General features: G+C 52.1%; 2 protein-coding genes across 7 annotated transcripts in view; both read left to right on the top strand.

Annotated features, from left to right (window-relative positions):
* The window catches only part of LINGO1 (leucine rich repeat and Ig domain containing 1), a 166,575-nt gene extending 162,489 nt beyond the window's left edge, over window positions 1-4,086 (top strand). For all 6 annotated transcript variants that reach the window (XM_074916619.1, XM_074916618.1, XM_074916616.1 and 3 more), the window contains one exon: window positions 1,794-4,086. In XM_074916619.1, coding sequence (XP_074772720.1) covers window positions 1,806-3,647 — 1,842 coding nt within the window. In that variant the 5' untranslated portion in view covers window positions 1,794-1,805 and the 3' untranslated portion in view covers window positions 3,648-4,086. The remainder of the gene's footprint in view (window positions 1-1,793) is intronic.
* The window catches only part of TSPAN3 (tetraspanin 3), a 378,683-nt gene that overhangs the window by 15,170 nt on the left and 336,864 nt on the right, over window positions 1-26,649 (top strand). The window lies entirely within an intron of this gene.

Below are 26,649 nucleotides of genomic sequence, written 5' to 3'. Positions count from 1 at the left end.
ATAATTAAGCCCCTTAGACCGTATTTTGTTTTGTATGCAGTGTTTTGCTTCCTTTGATGGCTTTCTTAGCACGGCTGTGAGGAACAGGAATTGATTTCTGAGAAACACCGTCCGGGGGAGGCTGTGAGCGAGCCGGCACCTCACGGGCATTTGCTGGCCACGTGCTGCCCATGGGAAGAGGCAGCGACAGTGGCGTGGGGAACGCCTGGCAACTGAGCCCTGGCCGGGGCTGTGGCATGAACGTGGGGAGCAAATCCACATGCAGCCCTTTGCCCAGGAGCTGCCAGCCGGCCGTGTTGTCCCGGCCCCGGCACAGCCCCTCGGCAGGGCCCGGTCCCAGCCCCAGCCCAGCGGCAGCGCAGCAGTAGCGGCGATCCCGCTCATATTTGTAAGGCTGTCCAGCCCCGTCAGCACGAGGGGGGTGATGACATGGGAGATGATGAATTGTAAATACCCAGCAAATGGCTCTTTGCAGCCTGGCCCCGGCCCAAGCGAACCCACTGGAAATGTTTCCACTGGAACGGGACGTGCTGGCCCGGGGCCGGCAGGAGGGAACTCGGCACCGCTGCCAGGGGAGCTGTGCGGGATCATGCGCCCCTTTGCTTAGGGGAGGGACGTGCTTTGGGGGGTCCCCAGTGACCAGCCCCGCTGCAGAGGTAGCAGGGAAAGGGGACAGGGAAGGACGGTGAACGGGGAGGAAACCGCGAGAGGATTTCTGCGGGGACCCCAGGACCTCACAGCCAGCTCACCCGGTGTGCCAAGGCCGGGTGGTTTCCGAGACAGAGCTGGTGGACGCTTTTATGGCCCGTCCATCATCCTTCATCCTTGCATCGTACAAAGAAATTCTGACTAATTTTTTGGGAACAAAAGTTATACTTGAGTCGTATATCTGTGTGAAATGATGAATATAAACAGATGCAATGGAAGTAATGTTCAGAATGCGTACCAGACCCATAAATAGTGCCAGAGCAGGGAAAGTAATGTACAGGATATAGAATGATGGATACAAACGGAGCCAATGGAAGTAATGTATTGAGTATATTCAGCGATAGCCATAAATAGCATTAGTGGAAGTAATGCAGAGTGTACACATAACAATGGATATAAACGCGGTCCAGAGTAGCTGTACATCTAATATGCAATATTAATATGATTTGATTCCTCATAACAGCTTGAACAACAAGGAAATAAATGCAACGGCGGCAGTGCGACAGGGAGCGTTCGCTTCCGCCTGCCGATAGGCCGGGGCGGTTCTGGGCTGGGGCACGAGCCAGACCACAACCCCCAAGGTTGGTTCCCACAGAGCTGTCACCCTTACTCCCTGCTTGGACACCCCGCTCCCAGCTGACCCCAAGCGGGGTTGCCCCAGATGCTCAATCCCGCGCTCAGCTCCTCTGCATTTACAAAGCAGCCTTTATATTCAGGCTCCATCTACAGGGAACAGAGTAATTTCAAGAGCTTAAAATAGGATGTAGATAGATGTGTTTAGTATTAAATTTTTTTTTTTTTAAGAAGCCGAGGAAGTGAGGTTTGTCTGACACAGATTCCTCAAGGCTTTCCACTCAAAGTCTGTGCACGTTCAGTCACCAAGTGGAAAGCTGGGGGCTGGGGGGAGAGATGGTCTCATAGCCAAAGGGCTGGATTTCAGCTGGAAAATGAGCAGCTCTGCTCTGCTTCGATGGTGACTTTTGCCTTAATGTCAGCTCTACCATGATGGTAAACCTTTTGCCGTGGCTGTGCCAGTCGTTTGCTCACGTCCACCTTGTTCTTTCTCTCCCCCGTGTTCCCTGCAGGTGAGAGATAGGATGGTAGCTGGGGAGGCGAGTATGCGCAGCCCAATCCTGGCCTGCTGGCAGCCGATTCTCCTCCTGATGCTGGGATCCATCCTGTCCGGCTCCGCCACGGGCTGCCCGCCGCGCTGCGAGTGCTCCGCCCAGGAGCGCGCCGTCCTGTGCCACCGGAAGCGATTCATGGTCGTGCCGGAGGGGATCCCGACCGAGACCAGGCTGCTGGACTTGGGCAAGAACCGCATCAAGACGCTCAACCAGGATGAATTTGCCAATTACCCTCACCTGGAGGAGCTGGAGCTAAATGAGAACATTATCAGTGCCATTGAACCTGGGGCTTTCAACAACCTCTTCAACCTCAGGACGCTGGGGCTCAGGAGTAACAGACTCAAGCTGATCCCCTTGGGGGTGTTTACTGGACTCAGCAACCTTACCAAGCTAGACATTAGTGAGAACAAAATTGTGATCCTCCTAGACTACATGTTCCAGGACTTGTACAACCTGAAGTCTTTGGAGGTGGGGGACAATGACCTTGTCTACATCTCCCACCGGGCCTTCAGTGGCCTCAACAGCCTGGAGCAGCTGACCCTGGAGAAATGCAACCTGACCTCCATCCCCACAGAGGCTCTGTCTCACCTTCATGGCTTGATCGTGCTGCGGCTGCGCCATTTGAACATCAACACCATCCGGGATTACTCATTCAAGAGGCTGTACCGGCTCAAGGTCCTCGAGATCTCACACTGGCCCTACCTGGACACTATGACGTCCAACTGCCTCTACGGGTTGAACCTGACCTCCTTGTCCATCACCCACTGCAACCTGACGTCCATCCCATATGTGTCAGTGAGGCACTTGGTTTACCTCCGGTTCCTGAACCTGTCCTACAACCCCATTGTCACCATCGAGGGCTCCATGCTCCATGACCTGCTCAGGCTGCAGGAGATCCAGCTGGTGGGAGGGCAGCTCACCATGGTCGAGCCCTTCGCCTTCCGTGGCCTCAATTACCTGCGCATCCTGAACGTGTCAGGGAACTTGCTGACTACCCTGGAGGAGTCGGCCTTTCACTCAGTGGGCAACCTGGAGACACTCATCCTCGACAACAACCCCTTAGCCTGCGACTGTCGGCTGCTCTGGGTTTTCCGGCGGCGATGGAGGTTGAACTTCAACAAGCAGCAGCCCACCTGCTCCACCCCCGAGTTCGTCCAGGGCAAGGAGTTCAAAGACTTCCCCGATGTCCTCCTGCCCAACTACTTCACCTGCCGCCGAGCACGGATACGGGACCGCAAACCTCAGCAGATCTTCGTGGACGAAGGCCACACGGTCCATTTTGTCTGCCGGGCAGATGGGGACCCGCCCCCCACCATCATGTGGCTCTCTCCCCGGAAGCACCTCATCTCTACCAAAACCAACGGGCGGCTCACTGTCTTCCCTGACGGCACGCTGGAGGTGCGCTACGCCCAGATCCAGGACAATGGCACCTACCTATGCATCGCCAGCAACGCAGGTGGCAACGACACCATGCTGGCCCACCTGCACGTGCGCAGCTACTCCCCTGACTGGCCCCACCAGCCCAACAAGACCTTTGCGTTCATCTCCAACCAGCCCAACGAGAGCGATGCCAACAGCACGCGCGCCACCGTGCCTTTCCCCTTTGACATCAAGACTCTCATCATCGCCACCACCATGGGCTTCATTTCCTTCCTGGGCGTCGTGCTCTTCTGTCTGGTGCTCCTCTTCCTGTGGAGCCGGGGGAAAGGCAACACCAAGCACAACATTGAGATTGAGTACGTGCCACGCAAGTCCGACGCGGGCATCAGCTCTGCCGACGCGCCACGCAAGTTCAACATGAAAATGATTTAACCAGGCAACAATTTGCAAATAATAATGGTGTTGGTTTTTTTTTTAAAAAAAAAAAGAACAAATGAACAAACAAAAAATAATTTAAAAACAAACATTGCTACAAACATACCGACCTCTCTCCTTCCACCGCTCCCTCCGCCCCTGTCCAAACCCACTGCACCCGCACTGTCACCACCTCTTCCTCTTCCTCTTCTTCTTTATACCAGGAAAACATTCAGCCGATGTCTTCTGGACTCCTGTGTTTGTAAGGACTTTGTCTGATGGACTCTGGTGTCAGATATAACTCTGAGAGGGAAAAACAACAGAGGGGGGAAAAAAAAGAAAGAAAAAGAGAAATAAAAATCAATAAAAAGTTACGAACTTTCTTCTGTAACTTTGATTTCAATAATTATGGATTTTTATGAAAACTTGAAATAATAAAAAAACCCTATTTCCTATAGATAGTTGGAATGCAAAATCTTGACTTCTTGATCTGTCCAGTCCTGTATCTCTGGCGAGCGCTCGCTTTCTCGCTGTGGAGGCATTTTCCAGCCACCTAAGAACAGCCCCAGGCCAGGGCGAGTCTCCCGCTGATGCCAAAGGTTTTCACTCCCCCAAAAGGCACCTCCCACAGTGTCTTGGGCCCTGCACAGCACCGAGAGGAGTTTGACTTTTATTTCCCAAGGGCCGATTGTGGTTTTATAGCCAGTTCCCCTGCCCGCCCGCGGAGCCTGGGGGAGCGGGGCCGCAGCACTGACCTGTGTGAGCGGTACATAGCGCGGCAGCAGCTGCCTGCCCTCTGAGCGGTCAAGCAGGACACAAAGCCCCGTCGCAGAGCAGGCAGCAGGGCAGGCAGCAGCTTGCCGTGTCCACAGCCCCCAGGCTGAGAGCCAGCAGGGCCAGGCTTTGCCCAGGCGTTGCTGGGGGTACCTGGGATCCTGCTGCCTCACATGTGGGGAGAGGACTTTCTGCCTGCCATTGCCAGCAGCACCGTGGTGTCCCCTCTCTGACAGGCACAAGCTGGCTCTTGTGCTCTGGACAGCTGCCGCTGTGGGTAGGGCTGCTGCCGTCCCATCAGCACCCTTGCTGGCAGCACAAGCAGGCAGCACCCTGCCTGGCCTTGCCTGCCCGGGCACCCCCAGCCCCTGGTACCCTCCAGCGCTGCTCCCCACCCACCTGCAATGACTCTCACGGTGGTTTTCGGACCTGACTGCAGGCAGGCAGACTCACAAGCACCCTCGGACACATCCAAGGGAATTTGGCTTTCAGGTTTGCAGGAGACCTGGTCTGAAAAAAAAAGTAAATTACATAATGTTCATAAACACACATGTGCACAGCCTGAGCCAGAGGAGAACAGGCACAGGGCTGTGGCAGGGAGGTGCTTCAGGCTGTAACACGCTGCCTGCCCCGGGGCTAGCTCCGGCCTGCCCATCACCATGGCATCTGGTCACACTGTGGTGTCTGGTCACCAGGATGCAACCTCCCTCTGCTCAGCTCTGGTACTGGGGATCAGGAGCTCTGGGAGGTTTGTATTGTCTCAATGAGGAAAAGGGGAGGAATGGGGGTTAAACTGGCCCCTGGGCAGGGCTGCGGGAGAGGAGCAACAGTGCCACCCTGCCCTGAGACCAGAGCTATCTACTGCAGCAGGACATGGCACAGGCTACAGAAAGCGTCAGTGCAAAAGTGTTGTACAGCAAATGATTTAAAAAGAGGAAGTCAGGAGGGCAACCACAGAGGGAGAGTGAAATTAAGGGAAAGAAAGCGATGGCGAAAGAGATGGCTCAAGTGAAGCTTTCAATATAAGAGAAGCACCATCGGACCAGCTCAGCCCTTCCCCACATGGTTTGTGGCAACGTCCCAACCCCAGAAGGTGCAGAGCAGGGCGAAGGCCACAGCCAGCCCCCCACGGGGCCTTTCCGTGGGAGAAACAGGGCCGGTACTGCGGCCTGGGGTCCCCAGCACAGCCTGCTGGAAGCACAGAACAGCCCTGCAGACGGTGGTAATAGAGGCACTGAAGGTTTTTATAGGCACCACCGCAGCAGTGGGTGTTTCCCATCCTTCCTGGCTGCCACCAGGGCCAGTGGCACCTCCCCGGCCAGCGGCTCCCTGGCCTGCCCAGCCTCGGCAGCATCCCCGAGGCAGCTGAGCCGAGATGGGCGTGCTTGATTTGTAAAGCACTTAAGGAGTCTTCGGGGATCAAAGTCACTACAAGATGATAAAAAATAAGCGACAGGAACCTGGAACGCCAACAGGGAAAAGAATGGATTTGCTTTTCTTCCAGCAATGTGCCAATCCAGAAGAAGCAACCTGAAACATCTGTGCTTGTGGGGAGGGGGGATTTTTTGCTAGTTTCAGCTTTCTATTCATCTTCAAACAAAACATTTTGTGTTCCTTTCTCAGCAGTGGGTTTCAGGAGCTTTGATTTGTTAGTTTCTCATCTTGAACCCATCTTTCCTTTATAACTTTGAAACCAAAACATTTTTTTAAAAGCCTTTTGCTTTTGTTTTGCTTTTTAAAAGAGCCGAAGCAAAACGCTTCTTTGTGAGCTTCTCCGCCCACCAGTGTTTAACCAACATTTTCAGTGAGCTAAATACGAAACCACAAACAGCAACACAAACCTAGTCCCGAAGCTGAAGGCAGGTGTGCTCGGCCCCACCTGCACCACAGATCCTGCTCCAGGGACCCCGAGCACCAGCTTGGAGCAGCGCTCCCCAGGGAGAGGCAGGGACGTGCCAAGGCCTCAGCTCTCTGGAGGAAGATGCAAAGCCAAGCGCGGCCGAGGAAGCCATGTACAGTGGCACGTTTGGTGCAGAAATCCCTGTCTGAGCCCTTTTGCCAGGACTGAAAATAACTCAGTGGCTCAACAAATGGCAGAGAGATGGAGGGGGGTCTCCGTGATCCTGGACAGCTATTAACACTGGCAATCTGAAAGAGCTTCTTAATTGACTCCAGTTATCCCTTTTTAATGCTGTAATCAAAAGAGCTAATTCAACACACACAGATTTGAAAAAAAACCACCTAATAACCAAGTCCAACAAGGTATTTGCAGCACACTACCGTGTTTTATCAATCAAAGAGAGGAATCAAGTCTTTCACAGTTAAGAAGAAGCTTTTTAAAAAAAGAAAAGGGGAGAGAAAATGATTTCTTTCCTGTGTAACAGTTCAGGCTGTGCTAGTGCAGGATTTCTCCCAGCCCGGGACCTGCCACCCAGACCCAGCACCTCTGGCTGCTGGAAACCCTCCCCGGGGAGGCCCTGCTGCCTGCCCTGCAGCCCGGCTGCTGCTCACAGTCCCTCATTAGCAAGTTTGCCCGGTGCTCTGTGGCACTGCTGCCTGCCACACAGTTTATTATCCACGCTGATTTTTTTAATCTTTAATGCTTTGTGAACTGGATAATTTTTTTTTTCAGTCACCATGTGATTAAAGCAGATGGATGGAGCAGAAGAAAAGCATCTCAGAGTGGCTGGCATCTCAGATCAGCAATTTTCCTGGCTAGTAAAGATGGGGAAAAAAACCCCAAAGAATAAACTCTCACTCTCTCCTTTGCCGAAATTTACAGTATGTTTCTACTGCTGTTTAATCAGGGGTGAGAGAGCAGGGGCTGTGTTCCAGCGTTGCTCTTCTGGTAACCATGGGCCATGTCTCAGAGCGAGGCAGAGCTTTTCACTTGTTTCTTTTAAATAAGGATAAATACAAAGCACTTTATAAAAGAGCTTAAAAGAGGTAGCAAAAAACCCAGGAAGAAATGTGTTTACGGCATGGAGGGGCAGACATGCCTCACCTCCTCTGCTTCCAAAAGTGGGAGCCCCATGGGGATCTCCATGACAGGCCCCATGTGTTGGGATGAGGCAGGGAGGAGGACGAGGGGTTATTCAGCACTTCTGACCTGGGCACATCACCCGCCCCAGGCACGTCCCTCCCCAGCGGGCTCCACATTCCCCCCCCCGCCATGGGCTGTGGCTGGCAGGTGCCTGGCTCTCCCCTTCCACCGCCGAGGCAGGAGCAGCGTTACGAGTGCCCTGCGGGAGACACATTTGTACCCGCCGACTCCCCGCCCCTCCTCATCACTCCCTGCACCCGCTCAGCCTCTCTCCCCGGATGCCCAGAGGCTCGCAGTGCAAAAGGCCAGGTTTGAGGCCGACGCCTTTGCCTACGCTGGGGTGCAGGGGACCAGAGCAGACGGGTCGGGCTGGCCCTTCGCCTCCCTGTGCCCCGCAGTCCCCGGTTCTCTGCCCACAGCCCCTGGATGTGCTGCCCAGGCTTGCTGCCTTCCCCTGTTTCTATCAGGCCTTATCGTGCTTAATTTTACTCCTTCTCTCACTAACTGCCCTCCCTCTCTTATCTCTGCTTCAGAGTCAATTTTTTACTCTCTCCCTTTTTTCTTCCTTATCACTTGCTCTTTCCTTTTTTATTTATTTTTTTAAATACTTTCTGCCTTCTGAGCTTCTCCCTGGCTCTCCTGCCATTTTTCTCTGTCAAATGCTCTTCTCTCCCCATCACATCTGTGCTTCCCATGGTCCTCTCTCTGCACACACATTTCTCCCCCACATCTCTGCCTCCCTCCTCCCCTGGTAGGATCTTATCCTGCTCCCTCCACAGAGAGCAGCACAGTGGCACAGAGGGTGGAGGGAAAGACTTTCTGGCTTCATCTCCTTCCCTCCTTTCTCCCTTTTCCTTCCCACTCTTCCCCCACCCTCCTGCCTTGTCCCTCTTTTCTCATCTCCTCCTTCCTCACTCCCCACGTGCTCCCCGGCCCTGCCCGACCACTTTGCCACGGGACAGTGCACAGACTCTGCAGCACTGTCCCTGCTACCAAGCGTTTGCAGGACATGGCAGAGGAGAAAGGCTTTGAGGTGCAGGAGCTCAACACCCCACAGGAGAGGGGTGGGGGAGCAGCCCTCCTCCCCAGCTCCCTGGCCCTGTCATAGGTACATGCAGCTCCTCCAGGAAAAAGCAGGCCTATTGCCTTCCTCTCTTTTTTTCTGGGTCTGTATCTGCATGCTTATGATAGATTTACTGTGATTCTATCGGTTTATGATTAAAAGCCATAAATTTTACTAGGCCTTTTTCTTATTTTCCATAATCCGCAGGATTCAAGGCAATCAAATCTTAACTGGAAAGCATGGGCTGTGCAGTTAGGTCCTGGTGTAATGGGGAATGGTTCATTTCCCAATCTACCCCCATTACAGGTGGTACTAAAGAAATATTGCCCTGCGAAAGAGGTTTTTCCTCAGTTCCCTTTAAAACAATGTCCTTACCTGAGCAAAGGATCAGAGGAACAATATGAACCTCAACTAAAACACAGTGCCCCCACCACTGCAGTTTATTCCCAACCTCAGGTTTCCAAGCGGAGTTTGCCAGCAGACTTGGGCAGGTGCTGAGGGTCTCAGGGTGACTCAGCCTGGGCAGAGCAGGGTTGCAGTTGTGGGTCCCTGTCAGATGCTTCATCTCAGCTCCCCATCACCAGGCAGCGGGTAGCTCCAGCCCCTCCAGAGATTTCATCATGTGCCTGTTATGATCCAGGTAATAAGACATTTCATTCAAATGAGCAAATTTATTCCAGTGGCACTTTAATAACAAAATCAATAAAACTACACTTCCCAGCAGGGCTTTATCATATGCTAAAACTGCAGCATATTGCCTGGATATACTAAATTCTCTCCCTGAAATAAAGTGCAAAGTTTAGAAGACAGATGACACCATTTGCGGCACTAGTAGGATAATACCCTAATAAATCCACGGCCACCTGGGCACTTCAGAGTTGTCACACACTGCATGTGGTGGCCACTGAGAACTTCCCAACGACAGCAAGAACAGGAACGAGAACTTTGTGCTCCTCGGGCTCACGGTGCAAGTGCAGGGAGCGTGGGCTCTGGAGGACACCCCTGTGCCAGAGCAGCGAGGCACTCATGCGTGCAGACCAGCCAGAGGGATGGGGGTTACCTTAGCTGTGGTGGCTCTATCCAAAAGAAGCGACTCTGATGGGGTGGGAAGGTGAGCTTGGGGACCTGCTGCTCCATGTCACAGGGACCGGGCTGGCCTCTCCCAGCAGAGCTCCTCTGTGTCACCACTAAGCTAGAAAAGAGATGGGACAGTCAGGGAAAGCTTCTGGTCCTGCAAGCCCGAGAGTCAGCAGCACCCCGGGACAGGCCCGAGGAAGCACCCGTGTAAGCGGGCAGTTGCTGCCCTGCCCCGCATGCAGCCATGACCCCTCCGTGCAGGATCCCACCCCCTGAGCCCTGCACCGGGGTCTATGGCTGTGCTCCCACAGACCGTCCCTCTCAATCGCTCCACACCTCGCCATCCCCCTTGGTTACCACTTGCGGCTTCACTGCCCTTCCCCCTATCATTACACTCCAGCCCCTTGCCTGACGTGAGATTATGGCTCTTCCCTCCTCCACCATCCTTCCCCAGACCATCATCCTTCAGCTCTCCAAACCCTGCTCTGCTTCCAGCCATTCCCGTCTGCCAGTCAGCCATGTCCCACCAGTTTTCTCCTCCTCCTCGTCCCTCCAGCTCGTGCTTCCCAAGCCTATCAGTGTTTCCCAGCCTTGAGTGCTGTGAAACTAATTAGCTCACTACAAAGATTGAGGAATAATTAGGGACTCCACTGAAAGCATGAAACTAGGGCATCTCGCCTTAAATAAACGCGAGGAAGTGTCTCTCCGCTCTGCTGACGGCCTGCGATTGCTTCAAGCAGATGATTACACGACTAACTGTCCCTCGGCTCCCACTCCAGGCGTGTTCACCAGAGGTGCCTCTGCCTCCATCTGGATTTTTCGGCTCGAGTCCCTGCCACTAAAGCTGACTCCTCCCCAGAGCTCCATGGCTAGCCAGGCACCAAAGCAAGCAGGCAGCTTTCCTGGAGGTGCTGGGGCTGCTGGTTGGGTCCACCATCTCCAGGTCTCTGGGGGAAAGCAAGCATCAAGCATGGAAAATAGTTAGCAAGAAAAACATATACAAAATTTATTTTCCAGTTGCCTCCTCTGGGTAGAAGATAGACTAAATCAGCCTTTCCCCTGGGCAGCTCCACCATGATGGGCAGGAGTCTGCCCTGCCCCATACTGGAGTCCCTAAAGAGGGTGATACAAGAGGAGGAGGGTCTGGAGGCTGCACAGCTCCTCCTTCCTCATGCACAGACCGCCCTGGGGACTCAATTTGGGCACGCTGAAGTCCCCTGGTGACACGCAGGGGTTCCATGCAAACCCGTGTCTCCCCTGAGGAAACACCCATCCCTCCTGCCTCCTCGAGATGATGAGCAGGAGATGGAGTCAGAGGCAGCCCAGAATGAAGCATCTTTGACCTTCAGCACTCGCTCGTCTCCCCGGTATTGCAAATGATCCCTCCTCCAGCCATTGTCTGTGCCTGAAGTGCTCCACACAGTTTTGTCACTTACTAATGATATTTAATAACAACCTGACACTCAGCCCCTGCATCTCACTCGGAGACCTGAGGCAGGAAGCCTGACTAATGTCCCCAGCCATTTGTGGAGGAGCGGTGCTTGCTGCCTCCCGGGGAAGGTGGGGCAGGGCGTGGGGAGGGAAGCATTGCTTCAAGCCCTTCAGAAGAGCCTCCACAGCTCGTGCTTCCTCTGAGGCTGCTCAGCCCAGGCTGAGCATCCCCGCCTGCCCTCAGCCCACCCCTCCTGCCCTCGCCCGTGGTGAGCAGTGCTGGCAGCCACAGTGGGAAAGGACAAGTTCTCATTGTAGGGACCGACCAGCAAAGGACCTCATGGAGACTATGGCACTTCACCTGAACCCACAACCCCTGCCATCAGAGGCTTTGTGGCCTTTATGGGTTTGATTTGTTCTTCTTAGGGTTTTCTAGTGCCTCAGATCCACAGCTGCAGAAGGGGCAGGGAAGGAGAGGTGGGGTCCTAAGTAGCAGCCTACATCAAACCTGAGGACACTGTTTCAGCATCAGGTCTGGCCAAGCTGTGCTGGAGAAAGCAAACCTGACTCTCATCCAGCCACAGCTCCTCCTCAATAGTCCAGAGAGGTGGGGTATCAGGCGTCCGTCACCCACAGGACGTTTCCTTGCCGTACCCAAGGACACAGGCTTTCTCTTGTGCAAGGGTTCAGCGACCATGGAAGATCTGCACCCCGAGAAGGGCCGTGCACTTCAGAAACGTGTCCCCATCCATGGCTGCAGGCAGGTGCCTACGGCAGAGAGAAGGCCCAGGCGAGTACATAATAGCCCTAATAACCCAGCTCCTGTGCAATCCCTCCCAGCCTCCAGCAACCTGAGGTGAGAGAGCTTCTGAGCCACACAGTGCCTCTGCACCATTTTCTTATTAGTTCTTAACAAACCTTTCTTCCTTGAAGTTGTCTGATTGCATTTTTTAATCTACTCATGCCCCTGGCCTGCAGCAGCAGTGGTAGCAGCAGGTGCCACCCCCAGATCCTGCGAGGTGCTTGGTGCCGCCAGCGAGGTGCTCAGCACACCCTGCACTGTGCATATGAAATCTATGCTGCAAATGCAGTCTCGCTCCTTTGTTTCCACCTCTGAAGGGTTAAGGATTTGCAGAGAGCAGGTGAAGCTAGGCAGAACAGGCAGGGCTGCCTGGCTGCCTGCTATAGCTGTATCTGCACCAGCAAATGGGCTGAAGCAGCTGCTCCCTTCTCCTGGGTGACTGCTTAAAGGGACAAAGCCAAGGTCGATTAGACCCAGACCTGGACCTGCCTTTTCTTTCTCTTTCCTTTTTCCCAGCGCTCACAAGTGTTGACAATTCAAACAGATGAGGATTCAGGACAAAAAGCAAGAGTGAGGGCTTCAAACGCCTCCATGTAACAACCCTTCCCAGGCAGACTGGCAGGACAGCTTAGCATTGCCTTTTCCACTACAGCTTGCCTGCCCATTGCCACCCGCTCCAGAAACCATGGGAGAAAAGACCCAAAGCTTTTTAATTTCCCGTGCTGCTCTTTCTTTGTGTAACCAGATAGCATGGTTTCACACTCACTGTGTCTGCTCACAGCATATAAATCTTTTGTGGCAGAGCCATTTTAGAGATAAAACCTCCACCTGTGACATCTTACGTCGGGCTAAAAACAGAGGCAGGGCCAGGCTGTTTGCCCTGGAGCAAGTCTCCTTGGTTCTGCACCAAGAACCAAAGAGCAGAAGAGTCCCTGGGCATTGCTGCAGCCTGGCAGAGGGCTGCCCCCATGCAGAAAGAGGCAGGATTAGGTGAGGAATGGGCTGCAGGCTCTCCAGCCCCCTCCACGGCAAGCAAACCTCTCTGATGAGATGCTCTTGAAGCAAAACTGCCAAATCCATGGCCCAGGTGCCTCCAGACATGCGTACCCTGAGCTGTCAGTAAGGCTGTGCTGTCAGGACCCCAGTGACAGCACCGAAGCTGAGAGCATTTTCCAAAAGCAGAAGTGTGATGAGGAAGAAGAGACACAAAATCACCTCAGACAAACAACCTTGCCCAGCAACAAGGTCTGGCTCTGGCACCTTCAAAGGAGTATGAGAAGCACCCTGAAAGGCCGGGGTGGGTTGGGGTCCGTGTAGAACCAGGAGGTTCCTTCCAGCACCAGGCCCTCACAGATGGGTGCTCAAGGCAGCAAACAGACGTCTTTATCCTGCAGTGCAAGTGGAGCTGTTCTTGTCTTTCAGGCACACACCTAATCATTTTTAAGATCTGTGCCTCAGAACTATCTTTTTGATAAAACTAATCACAGGCTTAAATTACAGATAAATACCCGATATTAAAAGAACAGTTTGAAAAGGAGGAAAGGGGTAGTTTAACGGTGCTCATTTTCTCTGCTTTTCTATAGCACACATCTTGGGCTATTTAACTCTAGAGCTTATGAAGCTTCATTCTGACAACTCTCCTTTCTTTCAAATGTGGCTTCCACAAATGTTTCCCCTGGTTTCTTTACCCGCTATGCTGCTGTTAGCTGTATTATTGCAGCAGTCACGGTATCTCCAGCTGCGACTAGGAAGCAGGCATGCAAAAAACTGTATGAAAACACAAACAAAGGAATAGGCCTGGTGCTTAAAAGGCTGGACCCAAAAGCATCTACATGGGGAATGAGAGACACCTAGGTGCCCACAAGGGATCTGGGCTATAATAGCTCAACAAAGAAGAATAGCTGAAAAAAATCAAAGCTGTGAGTGGCTCAAGAGATGAGGACAGCGGTCTGTGCCAGCATAGCTCTCCAGCCCACACCTCTGCTGGTCCTTGTGCTGCCAGCCAGGAGGACAGAGCGGCTGCTGTTGGGCTGGCAGGAATGATCCAGCTCTAGGTGCTTTTAAGCACCGCACAATCCAGGCTCATGCTGGCTTCCTCTGCTCTGTGGGGAACAATGGCTTTGATCAACAGAAGATTGCTGAGTTAATTGTAATGATATTCTAATAAAGCTGGGGAGATTAATTACGGCTCTTTATCAGAGCTGGCCCTCTGCCAAGGGTTTGCAAAATTGTTTTCCTCTGTTTCTTGTCATTTGAATTTAGGAGAAGAAAGGAGGAAGTTGGGTGCCTTTTTTTCCTCCAGCACTCAGGAGTGTGGCCTTGTGCCCTGCTCACGCTCACAGCTCAGCACATTTACAGAGGGGAGCAGGGAGGGTGCAGACAGAGAAAGCAAATGGAGAGTGACAGAGCAAACCAATTAGACATGATGCAGCACAATTACGCTCCTAGTCAATAAGTGGGTTGGTGCAGAGAAGTACAAAGGGATGAGGCAACGGTGTGTGGACCACAGACGTCGCTCCCTGGAGGGTGAACCTGGGGCACATTACACCTTTCCAGGCCAGGAGGGACAAGACACACACAGTGCTCACCAAGAGGGCTCACAGAGGTGGCGGTGACAACGAGCAGAAAAGCTTCGTGGCCTTCATTCTTGCTCGTACCACACCAGCACAGAAAAGCAAGTGTCCGGAGAGCAGCCAGAGCCCTGCTAAGTGGCCTTGGGGAATGTGAGACTCAAACCTTCCTATTTCACTTGACAAATAGCTGTTCTTTCCAGGGGAGATTTAGCAGTGTCCAGGTAGGTGAGAGACAGACCTGCCGAGGAATGATCCAGGCTGGAAGGCAGCAGATCAATCAGGCAGAGGTGCCTGCTCTCGCTCATGGAGAAAGAAGAGGCCCTCCCTGCAGCTGGCTGGCACGCAGTGTGCTGGTGGAAGAGGCTGCAAGTCAAACCAGGGGAGGAAACGTGCCCCTCACACAAACCAGAGAGAAAGCCAAGGATTAAAATAATACCACTTGCTTTTAAGCAAGCAGCAGAGCAGTACCGGGAAACTTCGTACCAACAGGTCAGGGCTTACCACTTTGAGGAGTTAAAATGCCACCACCTAACTCATGGCCTTCAGCTCTCTGAGGGACACCCATGCTGCTCCAGAGGCATTTTCCTGAATGGCTCTAGGAAGATGATACATTGCTACTGCTCATGAACCATGAAGACAGAGTAGGAGTCTAGATTAAAATTTTAAGCATTATTCCTGCTAAACAGAACCTATCCAGGTTTTATTCATCTGAGATGCGCTCACGCAGGACCAGCCCCGCGGGGCCCCTGCTCTCGCTGCAGCAGCGGGACCAGCACGCAGCTCGGTGCTTTCTGCTGATCCCTTCCCCTGCAGGGCACAAGCTCTAACACTCACCTGCGGCTGCGGAAACGCAGCCTGTGCTGGGGTGGCAGGCAGCCATGCTGCTGTCTGCCAGCCCGCTGCGTGCCAGCTTCGGCCAGTGTCACTGGAACAGAGCGGGCTGGAACAGCAAGCCCAAATGTATTCATCTGGGCTGAAAATCTGGCAAGAGTATGCAGGGAGCATCAACCTCCAGGTGCAACACAGCCACTCACAACCTCTGACTGCCTTTCCAAAGCAACACAGGTACACCGAGCACTTTTCACCTGCTGAAGGACCAGAACACAATGGCAACATCCTCTGCATAAACCAGAGGACTTACAGCAAGGTCACAACACAATAAAAGTAGGGTCTGTGTTTTCTACAATCGCCCTGATAACAACCCAGATGATTCTTTAGGGTTTTCAATGACCCATAAAAACTATCTCACATCTGAAATGTTTGCTCCAACTGAGAGGAAAAAATGCTGATCTAAATACTTTTCTCTGGGAACATGACAGAAACAATTATTCATTTAGGATTTTGTAAAGACTATTGAGTTTGGCAAAATGTTGCTCAAGGGGTAAAATAACTGGGAAAAAGTGTCAAAAACATTTAAAAGCCCTACTTTTTTAGGCAAGGAAACTCCAATTTTCCCATTTCAGAACAAATCCTTACACTAAATGTGAGTTTATCTAAAATACAAAGAAATAAACAAAACAGTAAGAGAACAGTTACCAAGAAGATCAATACTGAAAAGGAAAGTGTTGCAGAACTGTTTTCATAACCTTACATCCCAAGAAAATATGTCCTTTTATATCCATTCTGGGTGACCAAAGTATTTCAGCAGCTTAAGGTATTCCTTAAGAAGAAAATCTCATTTCTGGTTGCCTCAAGACCTTACCCCTGCCTGGGACGGGCCTGGTACCGGCCCCTCTCAGAGGGGGGATACGACTGGGGGTGTGCCCAGCAGCAGCCATCCCTCCTGCACTCGCTACCCGAGATTACCCATAAATAAAATCATCGGCATCAGCTCTCGTGTTCATTTCACAGGCGGCTGCTCTGCTGACAGGTTTCACACGCTGCTACTGTGTCTTGTCAGCTTTATACTCTCAGGCCAACGCCAGCTCACCAGCTCCGATGTATATACATAAAAATAAATGGCTCAGAAACCCCAATAAAGTGACAGATAACATAATGGGACCTGGCTTCAGAAAATAAGCTTGTTTATGGAACCTCTGTGCCTCCAAATTTGATTTATGTCATGCGGGCTGTCTCTCAACGAGGGTCTGGGGAGGACTTGCTTCCCATGGGTGGTGGGGGGGATGGCAGCTGGTTAAGAGCTGCCTTTAGGGCTCCTGCCCCAAGATTGGCACCATTAGTGTCAGGAGCAGAGCTTCCCACAGGATTGAGTTGGTGTGATCTTCCTGAGCTCCCACAGGAGCTCAGCATTTTTGCTAACAGCCACCCCAGCCAGGTCCGATACCCGCCCCACCTGCCTGCCTCAGGGAAGCTCTCCTCATCTGCTCTAACCCCTCTCCCACACAACTCCCTTCCTTTCTGGGCTTGCCCAAGCTGTCTGCAAACTGGAGGTAGCTGCGAAGAGCTCAGGGCTTCAGCAGCCGAGAGAGCATACCAAGTAAAACCAGACGGTACCTAAAGGAGACCATGTGAGTTTCAAACAGGAGAGCTCTTGATGGCACGAGCAGGTTCTCCTGGTAGTCCCTTTGCTCTGGGCTGCAGATGGTCCTTATTCAATCTCTTGTTAGAAGAGCTTCCTTGCAAACAGGGATAATCCTTCATTTGATGTTTGCTCCCTTGGATATCACTGTTCACAGCAAGCACTGCAATTTGTGTTTATTCTTGCCAAGCCATGTTTATTCTTGAGCTGCTTTGATTGTTACAGTGAAGGTTGGGATGGCTCTTTCAGTCAAAGTGCCTGTTTCCAGGGGGCTAATAATGAGAGACTTGTCAATCTGGAGACACAAGGGGAAAAACCACAGCCCCTCCTCTCACAGAAAACAATCAGCCGCTGCCAGACCCCACACCTCGTACTTCTCAATCTTTGATATGTGGCTTGAAGATCCTTAGCTCCAGCCTCAAGCAGACGTGCCAACGGGACACCAGCCCCAACGCCTTTCCTGTAGAGGAGCATAGAGGCTCTTGGGAAAAGCCTCACAGCCACAGTATATAAATGCCTTGAGACACGGGGGTTGGAACAGCCCGGTGCCACGCACAGGATGGATGCCTGGTGCAGGGTGAGCCTAGAAGAGCCTGCATGGTGGAGCTGGGCTGCTGAGACGGACACACCAGAGCTCCTGCCCCTCTCTTCAGAGCAACCCACTGGCCCAGAGGGTTCAAGCTGCAGATGATGGGTCACGGTAATTTGCTTCAATTTCCTACACCATGATTGATGCACCCAGCAACTTCTGTTCTGAGCCCAGGCTCCCACGTGCAGAGCAAATCCCCAGCTAACTGCTGCCAAGCATGAATGTGAGAGGGAGAATTACCCCTGAAAGATGTAGGATCACACGCACAGACCTGCCATGGCAGAGCGGGGGAACCTCAGGCTCGGATAGCAACCACATGGCTCCCCATCCCTTGTTCCAATCTCCAGGCTTTTGTCCCATTGAGATTTTAATCAAACCTTACGTTATGTTGCCATTTGTCTGGGGCTTAGTACTAAGGAGAGCTGTGGGGGAGGTTTCCCCTCAAATTAAATAATTAAAATGTTTTTCTCAGGCTAAATAATTTTAATTTTTTCCCCCCAGCAGATCAGTGGCAATAAATATTTAATACATTCCTTGCTTCACTGCATTCAGCGTGTTGCCATTTTAGAAATCATTTTATTGTGTGTATTTTTCTTCTTTTAATTACAGTCACCCAGTATCAAACCGCTTCAATAAATAATCAAAGGCAGGGGAGAGACGGGGCAGCCGTGACGCTTCAGGAGATACGTGCTGTGCTACTGGCACAGGGAGCTGTGGAGGGGGGCTATGGAAGGGGGCTATGGAGGGGGGTCTATGGAGGGGGGTATCTATGGAGGGGGGCTATGCATCCCATGCTGGCAGCCACTGCAGCTCCTGCTTGGGGCTGACAGCTGACCCCCACCTGTACGCCACAATCCTGGCTGCAACCAGCTCCTTTGGGGTTACTGAAATAAAGCTTCAGAGAGGGACGTGGTGCTTGCCAGCTCCAACGCAACAGTCCATCCGGCCAATATCCTCTCTGACAGGGGCCAGCAGCGAATGCCAGGGGACGGGTGTAAAAGCCGGCCAAGCGTGCACTGATACCTCCCCAGGACGCTCCTCCAGCCGCCGGCAATCTGCGGCTGAAGGACTTCCTGAGTCAGGCATCCTATCTCTCCTTTAAAAGCCCTCAATGGATTTTTTTTTTTCTTCCAAGAATTTCTCTAATTACAAGGATAGCCCAAGCGCTTCTTAACTGTTCTCTGTCCGAACCAGCCCCGATTTCCAGCGCCGGCAGGTAAAGATGCCCTCCATGACGGCAGCTGCCGGTGATGCTGGGTGTAGTGAGGGGGGACTATGAGGGAGCAGATATCAGAAACTGCCCCCCATGCTGCTGGAAGCTGGAAAGCTGGGAGCCCCAGCCCTTCACGGCATGGCCAGATCCTGCTGCTCCCACAGCCATTCCCCCCCAGGCACTCGGCTCATGGCCCCAGCGGCCTGGCAGGGAGAGGGTTACCATCTCCCGCAGCCACCACCATGGCCAGCCCGGTGAATGGTATTAGCAAAATGAATAGAAATACTACATGAAGCTAATAAGATCTGAGGGGAGTTCCTTAGACAAGTTGATTTCCAAATTGGACCGACTTTAACCTCACATAAATAAAAATGAACGCTTATAAAATATGGTGGAAAAATCCATAAGGGCAGATGAAGGCATTGATGCATTTTTATCTCCCTCCTGCACTTGCAGTACAGAACAGGGCTCCACGTGCTGCTCAGGATCACCACGACCCTGCCTGTGCTCCAGATTAGCCCAGGCAGGTGGTGTTTGGGGCTGAACTCGATCTGCAACAGCAAATGCTTGCCCTGGGGTATCCCTCAGCCACTAGCAAGCTTCAAGGTCCGGGAAGCTCCTCTGGGCTGGCTGCCTGCACCCTTCACTCCAGGCACGACACAGCAGGTATCATGCAAAATGGGCAGGGGCTCAACCTGCCCCCCATCAGCACTGAGCTGTACAAATCCAGTGCAAAGCAAATCTCCATCTCTGGGTGCCAGAGAAGGTCCCTCTCTGATAGCCAGACACCCCTTTTCACTAAAGCTGGAGGAACATAATGTCCCCACCCAGCCTGCCAAACTCAGCTTGAATTCACCACTGCTTCCATAAAGCATGGCAGACACACACCACACATGCACAGATCTCAGAGGATCTCACCAGCTTGTATTTCTTTAGGCAACCACTGTGATAAAAGGCCCTGCCCCAAAGGTCTTCAGGCTAAGCAGACGATGAGAAAGGCTAGAAGGAGAAAGCCGGGTCACTGCCTGACAGACAGGTGGTTCCTGCACTTGCACCCGAGCCATCGTCACCAATCTGGGACAGAGGCTGGCAAAGGAAGGTGAAGGGCAGGGACACATTTCTTGCAGGGTGCATCTAGGAGCTCCTCTTCAAGCAAGAGGCACTGGGGCAGAAAGCAGGGAGCTGGGAGACACAGTGAGTGCTGGCAGAGGCTGTCACCAGAGGCTGGCTGACAGTGAGAAACCACATGTGGAGAGGGACTACGAGGTTAACAGGAAAGAAAGCTGTGAAAGGCCTGGAGAGCAGAGGCAGGTAACTGCTGTTTGCCAGCAGGAACCAGCACAAGCAAGTAAAGCAGGGGTGACATGAGCAAAATGACAGGCAAGGAAAATGATCCTTGCAACAGAGCTCTTAACAGGCAGGAGTGAGAGAAGATTGCATTTGTCAAGGCCAGAGAAAGGGATGTTGAAGGAATTGAGCCATGAGACGATGACACTTCGGATGAGACTTTTAGCCATACCTTAGCAATCCGACACAAGGGAACAAGGCAGGCCAAGCACAGCCATCTCACCCACAGGCAACACCGAGGTGGCACTTGGATTGGGGTAACCTTCATTTACCCATGTGGAACTTGCACACGGATGCTAAGATCTGGGTCCAGGCAGTGCAGGAGGTGATGGCAACTGAGGACAGGCTCTAGCAAGCCATTCCTGAACATGCTGCTGGCGTGATGAAGAAGATCTTCAGACAGACAAGACAAATGAAAAGGTAGGCAGAAAACGAGGAAAGACGATCTGGGTTGCTAAGGGAGGACAGGTCTTCAAGAGGTCTGTGGGATGAGGGATCAGGAGGAGGGAAGTGCTCTGCTGGTGCAGAGCTGTTGCCAGGGAGAGGTTATCAGCATCAAGGAAAGCAGGGCACAGGGCCAGCCCTGCGCTAGAACCAGAGGAGCAGAGCCTCCCACCAGTCATTGACAGCATGTTTAAAAAGCTATGGAAATTGGGGGGAAAAAAAGGGTGGGGGAGAGCTGATGGGGTCTAAGGTAGAAGAGAAAAAAAACAAACCAGGCCTGTCTGGGAAGATCAAAGGGAAAAGAGGTAGGGAATTACAGTGCAAGGAAAAAGTCACTGCACCCCCCTGCAAGCTCAGCCAAGCCTCCTGCAGGCCAGCCAGGTGAGAGGCATCAGGAGGCAAAGCCCTAAACCAGCCAGCTCAGAATACTGCTAACAGCAGCAGCTGCCCTATAAAAAGGGGTCTGGCCTTTGGAAAATAATGTGGGCAATAATAAAGTGGATCAGCCTTAAATATCCATTTCCTCCACATAGATAACACTGTCTATAACTGGCTTTACAAACAAATATTTACAGGGCAGAGAATCTAAAAAAGGTAAGTGAAAAAACTTCTGGGCTGCTTGGGACAGAGACCAGGAGCTCAGAGATGAGCTCTCCTTGCCTAAAGTGAGCAAGGTCCCTGGAAAAGAGGGATAGGTCCAGGGATTTGGGCAACTGGCTGACACTGGGAGCCCCGTGCCCATCTGACAGCACGGGCAGTCATTTAATGCTTGTGAGATCTTTTCTCTGCTGTCACGTGCCAGCCCAGAGCTGATCGTATGCAGGACCTGGTGTTAACAGTGGGTTTTGCTGACAGTCAGGGGAAAGGTCTGCGAACTCACGGTTCTGCTTCTGCCAGGAGATAACCTGGAGATGGTGGAACAGGGTCCAGCAGCTAGAGCTCTGTGCTCACCCATGAAACCCAGCACTCAGCCATACCAGCAGGTTTCAGCTCAAGAAGAGGGCAAACATCTCAGCCTCATGCGTGTTGTACCTGTTACAAGCCACCCCTGCCTCCAGCCCTCCCTGTCATCCTCCTTCGCACCACCTGAGCACATTTTTGGGAGACACATCATTGCCAGACAACACCAACCCCAAGGAACTGGTCCCCAAAATGTGAGCATGTCCCAGGAGAAGCCTGCCAGTCCCCTTCCCAGCCACCTCTCAGCAGCTGGGGGAGCACTGGGCATACAGCAGCTGCAGCATTTCTGAAATAATACTGGGCACAATTTTGGATCAATAAAAAAAGGCAAAGCTTTTTCACTCAAATCAGGAGAAAAAAAAAAACAACAACCAACCCAGACCCATCTACTAAATCCTCCAAGGTTTTTGTAGCACTGAAATTCAGGCTCAGAGCAACTTTTTAGGAAAGAAGAATTCCCGCTGTGTCCCTCCTCTGCACTCACCGCTCATTATCCTCAGCATGGAAATTTTTCCTACCATTTCAGGAGGTGCTCTGAGCTGTTTTCAGCTCAAAATGCTCTGTGCAGTGAATCCAGATTGGAGTTGGTAGGCAGGGGTAACAGGAGGCTGCAGTCGGGAACAAAAACCCCCCACAACCCATACAACCTAAAGACACTTCCAGCCTTGAAGCCACCGTAAATCCAGACCTTGCAAAATCCTGAGTTTTAGTGGTCAAGTTTCATTGAATTTGGCAGTGCAAGGAATTAAGCCCACGTGTGAGTCTCTGCAGGATCAGGGCCTTGGTGTATGAGAGGCAGGCACACGCGGGAGCGTCGCAGGACACGGCGTGCACCCACTCACCTCCCCTCTGTCTTGTCAAGTTGCGTTGGAGCAGATCAAACACAAAAACCCACAAGCGGGTTCTTCTCCTCAAACACTGTCATGGCTATTCCAGAAACAAAGGACGATTATAAGGGAAGAAGCCTCTCTCTGCCCAGGGGAAATCAGATTGCTGCTTTCATGTTTGGGCTGTGTCACTACAGGGGCTGGGAGCCAGCGTGGCCGCAGCATGGGGTGGGTGGCTCTTCCCATGGTACAACTCAGGGTTTGGACAAGTCCCTGATCCTCTCGTGGGGCACGAGGTACAGGAGAAGGACTTACAAGGGCTTCGTAGCTGGCTCAGGCAGGGACAGATGCACAGACATGCGGGGCAGATTGGGATGAAGGCAAGGGAAACTGTTCATAAAAGTGATGGATTTAACTTTCCCCTCTCCCTGGTAAAATGCAGGTTTTGTATCAGCCCAGAGACATACGGGTCAAATTTGGAGATGAACTTCAGAAAAAGAAGTAAAAATGAAAATTTCAGACCTTTTTTTTTTTTTTCCTGGACATTTCTGAAACACAGCACTTTTCACTTGGGAAGTGAGCCAGCATGCACAAACAAGAAGCAAAATTAAATGACCCCAAACAAATGAAGTGGATTTTCATGGTTTGTTTCTTCCTTGGGGTGTGTGTGAGGGGAAAGAGATCACTGTCAGTCTCCCAGAGACATTTTTAAACTGTTCTACTTCAGACATCACGCTGAAAAACTGAATTATTCAGATAGCTCTAATCGCAGCTCCAAGGTACCCTTCCCTTCTTTCACATGGTACCATCCGGGGCAGCAACCGCTGTTTTCCTACTGCTTTCCCAAGGGATACAAGCCCTACCCACACCCAGCAATCATCATGTACCTACTCCCCACAGCACAACACTTTGGGGGGGAAAGAGGGTTTTTACAGCTGAGTGTGCGCAAATCCGTACGTGCGCTTATAAACTTTGTGGGATGGAAGGAAGAACAAGAAATAATGAATCCCCTTGCACTCGCTAAGTCCAAACAAATAGACTGAAGTGGGAGCCTGATTTGCATTGGTTTGATTGAAGATGTAATTTGCTGCTGAATAAATGTGGTTGCGTCCAAATCAAACCCTTAGTCCCTCAGACATTATAACTCTTTCCTTTCTTCCCTCAGGGTTTGCCAACCTTTAAGGCTGACCAAGGATGATGTATTACAAGAAGGAATGGCCTTAAATAAGAGAAGGGCAAGTTTAGAATAGATATAAGGAAAGACTTCCCATAAGGAAGACGGAGATGTTTAAAAGAACCTCCAAGAAAAGGTGTCATCACTAGGCATGACTGCAGCCAGCCCAGCCCCACATCCCACACAGCATCACCTCAGAATTACGGTGGCCCTCACAAGACAGGGCTGTGCCCTGTGCCATGGGACTGGGGCACTGTTTTCCCAGCAACCTCCTGCTCAGAGCACTTTACCATAGCTCCCCTCAGTCTATCCCACAGGTCCCCATCAATGCAAGCAGCTCTCCTGGTGCCAGCATTTCACCTGGGTTGTCCATAGCATAGCACATGGTACGATATCCTCAGGATGGGTGGGAGACATGCAGCTCTTGGTAAGCTTGTATTGCTAGGATGGGCCTCTGATAGAAATCTCGGCCCAAATTTAATGCTATTAAAATTGGGAAGTTTTTTCCAGAGTTTTTCAGGATCTTAGGGCCTTGGCTTGTGCTGCATCTCCCCCAGGAAAGCCTGGTGAGATTCAGACCTTTGCTCATATCTCACTGGCTCATCACAAACACCACCTGGCTGGAACTGGCACTTAAATGCCTTCCTCAGGCTATCACTGACTGGGTGAACTTGCTCCCCATCAGAGTCCTGTACATGTTGAGCCCCCTCACTTGTTCTCTTTTCTTTCCTTACAGTACCATATTTATGAGATCCCTCCAAGGTGTCTATTGATCTCTCAGGAAGCCTTGGCCACACAGCAGTTATCAGAGCAGTAAGGATCCCATCAGCCTCTTGGGTAGGGAGCAAAGGGGAACCAGGGCCCTGCAAGAACAGATTGACCAGGCAGCAGAGGAGGAGGTTGCCCCCATCCTTGCTAGCCCCATCCCAAGGCACACCACAGTCCTTCCCCTCCACCCGCTCCCCCACCATTGCAGCTGCACCCAACTGTCAGGCAGCATAGCGCTGAGGAGAGAAGACACAAGCCAGTGCAAGAGAAAGGAGAATAACAGCTACAACAATGAAAAATGGTGCATTATAGTCAGGGAGGAAGTTACTCTCATGTTACTGAGCAGCTCTTTGCTTTGCCCTTTGTCTGAAGCCCTGGGGACTCGCAGCCACGCTATGAACATGCAGCAGAGACATGCATCTCCTGGGCATGAATTCTGCCCCTGCACAAGCTTTACCACTCCAACTGCAGCTTTCCAGTGCAGAGCATCCCTGGAAAGAACAAGGATGCTCACAGCCTCAATTTATGTGAGGGAAATCCATCACAAGACATGAAAGCCTTTCATTCAGGACAATTTGTTGCAGGAGTTATAAACTGAGGTGCTGGGAAGCCAATTGTCAGGCCAGGAGCACTGCAGATTGGCAAGGTGGAGAGGGCTGCCCCTGCAAGAGGGATGAGAGCTACCTAATAAACATTTATGGGGCAGATGAGGCTGTAAATAGCACAGCCACTCCCGAGCTGGGCATGGGCGAGAGAAGAGGGCAAGGGTAGGCAGCCTTGTCCCTGGACGCTGTTTGTAACCTGGAGTCATCACTCAGAAGCAAGGACCATGGTGCAGGCAACGCCAAGGCCAGAGGAAGGGAGAGAGGGAGAGATTGATTATCCTATAAATCAATTGCTGGGCACTGATTACAAAATAAACCACCAGGGCAAAGGTCAAGTGCTTTATTATATCACCCAGCCCACAAGATTTATTTACCACTTGGGCCATCAGTCCCTCTTGCCATCTATTACAGGGAGCTGCATCTCTCCCTTCCCAGACACAACCAGGCACAGCCCTGCAGGCAGCAGCACAAGGCTTGGAGAAAAGATCCAGCAGCCAGGAGCAGGCAGGTCCAGGCATCAATCCTGTAGGTCCTATATAGCCACATCTACAGCACTGGGAAAGGTGACAGCCAGGCAGGCCAACCCGGCTGCAGACACCGGTGGTGGCTGAGGGTGGTCACCTAGTCCTCCATCACCATCAGGCTGCCTTGGAGCAAATCACTTCTCCATGGTGGGAGAGACCAGAGGAACATGGTCCTCTCTGCAAAGAGCCACCAGTGCTGGGGTGCACCATGAAGAGGCTCCCACACCTGACTGACCTCTGGGTGCACTTGCCATTTCTTTCTGGGCTTCAGGAAAGACCAAACCCTCTGAGAGGATCAGCGACTTCCCAGCAGGGCAGCAGGGCCTCACTCCAAAGCAGATCTGTACCCAGACAAGCTTTCCATGCCCACTTCTGCCATCTAAGCTCTGTACCCATACAGGGAGAGCTGCATGTCTCATAGCACTCAATTGGAATTCAGGCTACAAAACTCTTTTTTTCCCCCCTTCCCTTTCTAACTTTAGATTTTAAACACAGGCAGCAATAAGAGGAATTCCTGGGAGTATTGTTCATCTGTTTCCCATAAGCTGCTTGTCACTGACCATGAAAAGATTTCTCAGTCTGACTCCCAAAATATAAAAACCCTAAAATGGACATTTTTGAGTCCTTCACATCAACCAAAGGAGAATAACGTCAGAGCTGTAGGATGTGTGTGTGCGTGTACTCAGAGGGTGGCAAAGAAACATCACGGGGAGGAGGAGAGGTGCCAGCCCGTGTGCCGTGGGCAGGGTGTCTTCTGCCTGCCTCCGACCGCAGAGCCCACGTCTGCCTGCGGCTGGGGGAGGCGAAGGCATGAGCCTGGACGCGGCTGGGTGGGCTGCGAGGGGGTGAGAGTGTAGACAGCCTGGGCTGGGGCTGTTTCCACTTATGGATGTTCCCATTGACCATGAGGCTGTTACCCCCACCCCCCTGCACGACAGCACTCTGCCAAAATGGTTGCTGCAGTTGGCACTTGCCTGGGAGTTTATTTTTCTTTCTAGAAGACCTGAATGTTTTGATTCCTATTTTAGCCCATCTGCCAGCAGAGAGCGGAGGCTCCAGCTCACGGGCCCAGCCACATATTCCCACAAGGCACACAGAACACCACCACACAGAGGGGCACCACCACCAAGGGGACAGTTGAAGTGGTGAATTGCAACACACTCCAACCCTGATGCAAGTCAGTGCGTCACTAGAAAAACCTCAGTGATTGACCCTGGCTGGAGATACAGTCCTCACAGACACCTCCTGCCTGGGTAGGATTCAGCCATCTTTTGTAGGGCAGCTCGTGGCCCTGCAATTGCTGCTCTACCACCCTCTCAGTAAGCTT

Source organism: Athene noctua, chromosome 13 (assembly GCF_965140245.1).
Source record: "Athene noctua chromosome 13, bAthNoc1.hap1.1, whole genome shotgun sequence".
Taxonomy (NCBI): Eukaryota; Metazoa; Chordata; class Aves; order Strigiformes; family Strigidae; genus Athene; species Athene noctua.
Note: the sequence above shows the minus strand (reverse complement) of the source record. Positions and strands in the feature narration are given on the sequence as shown.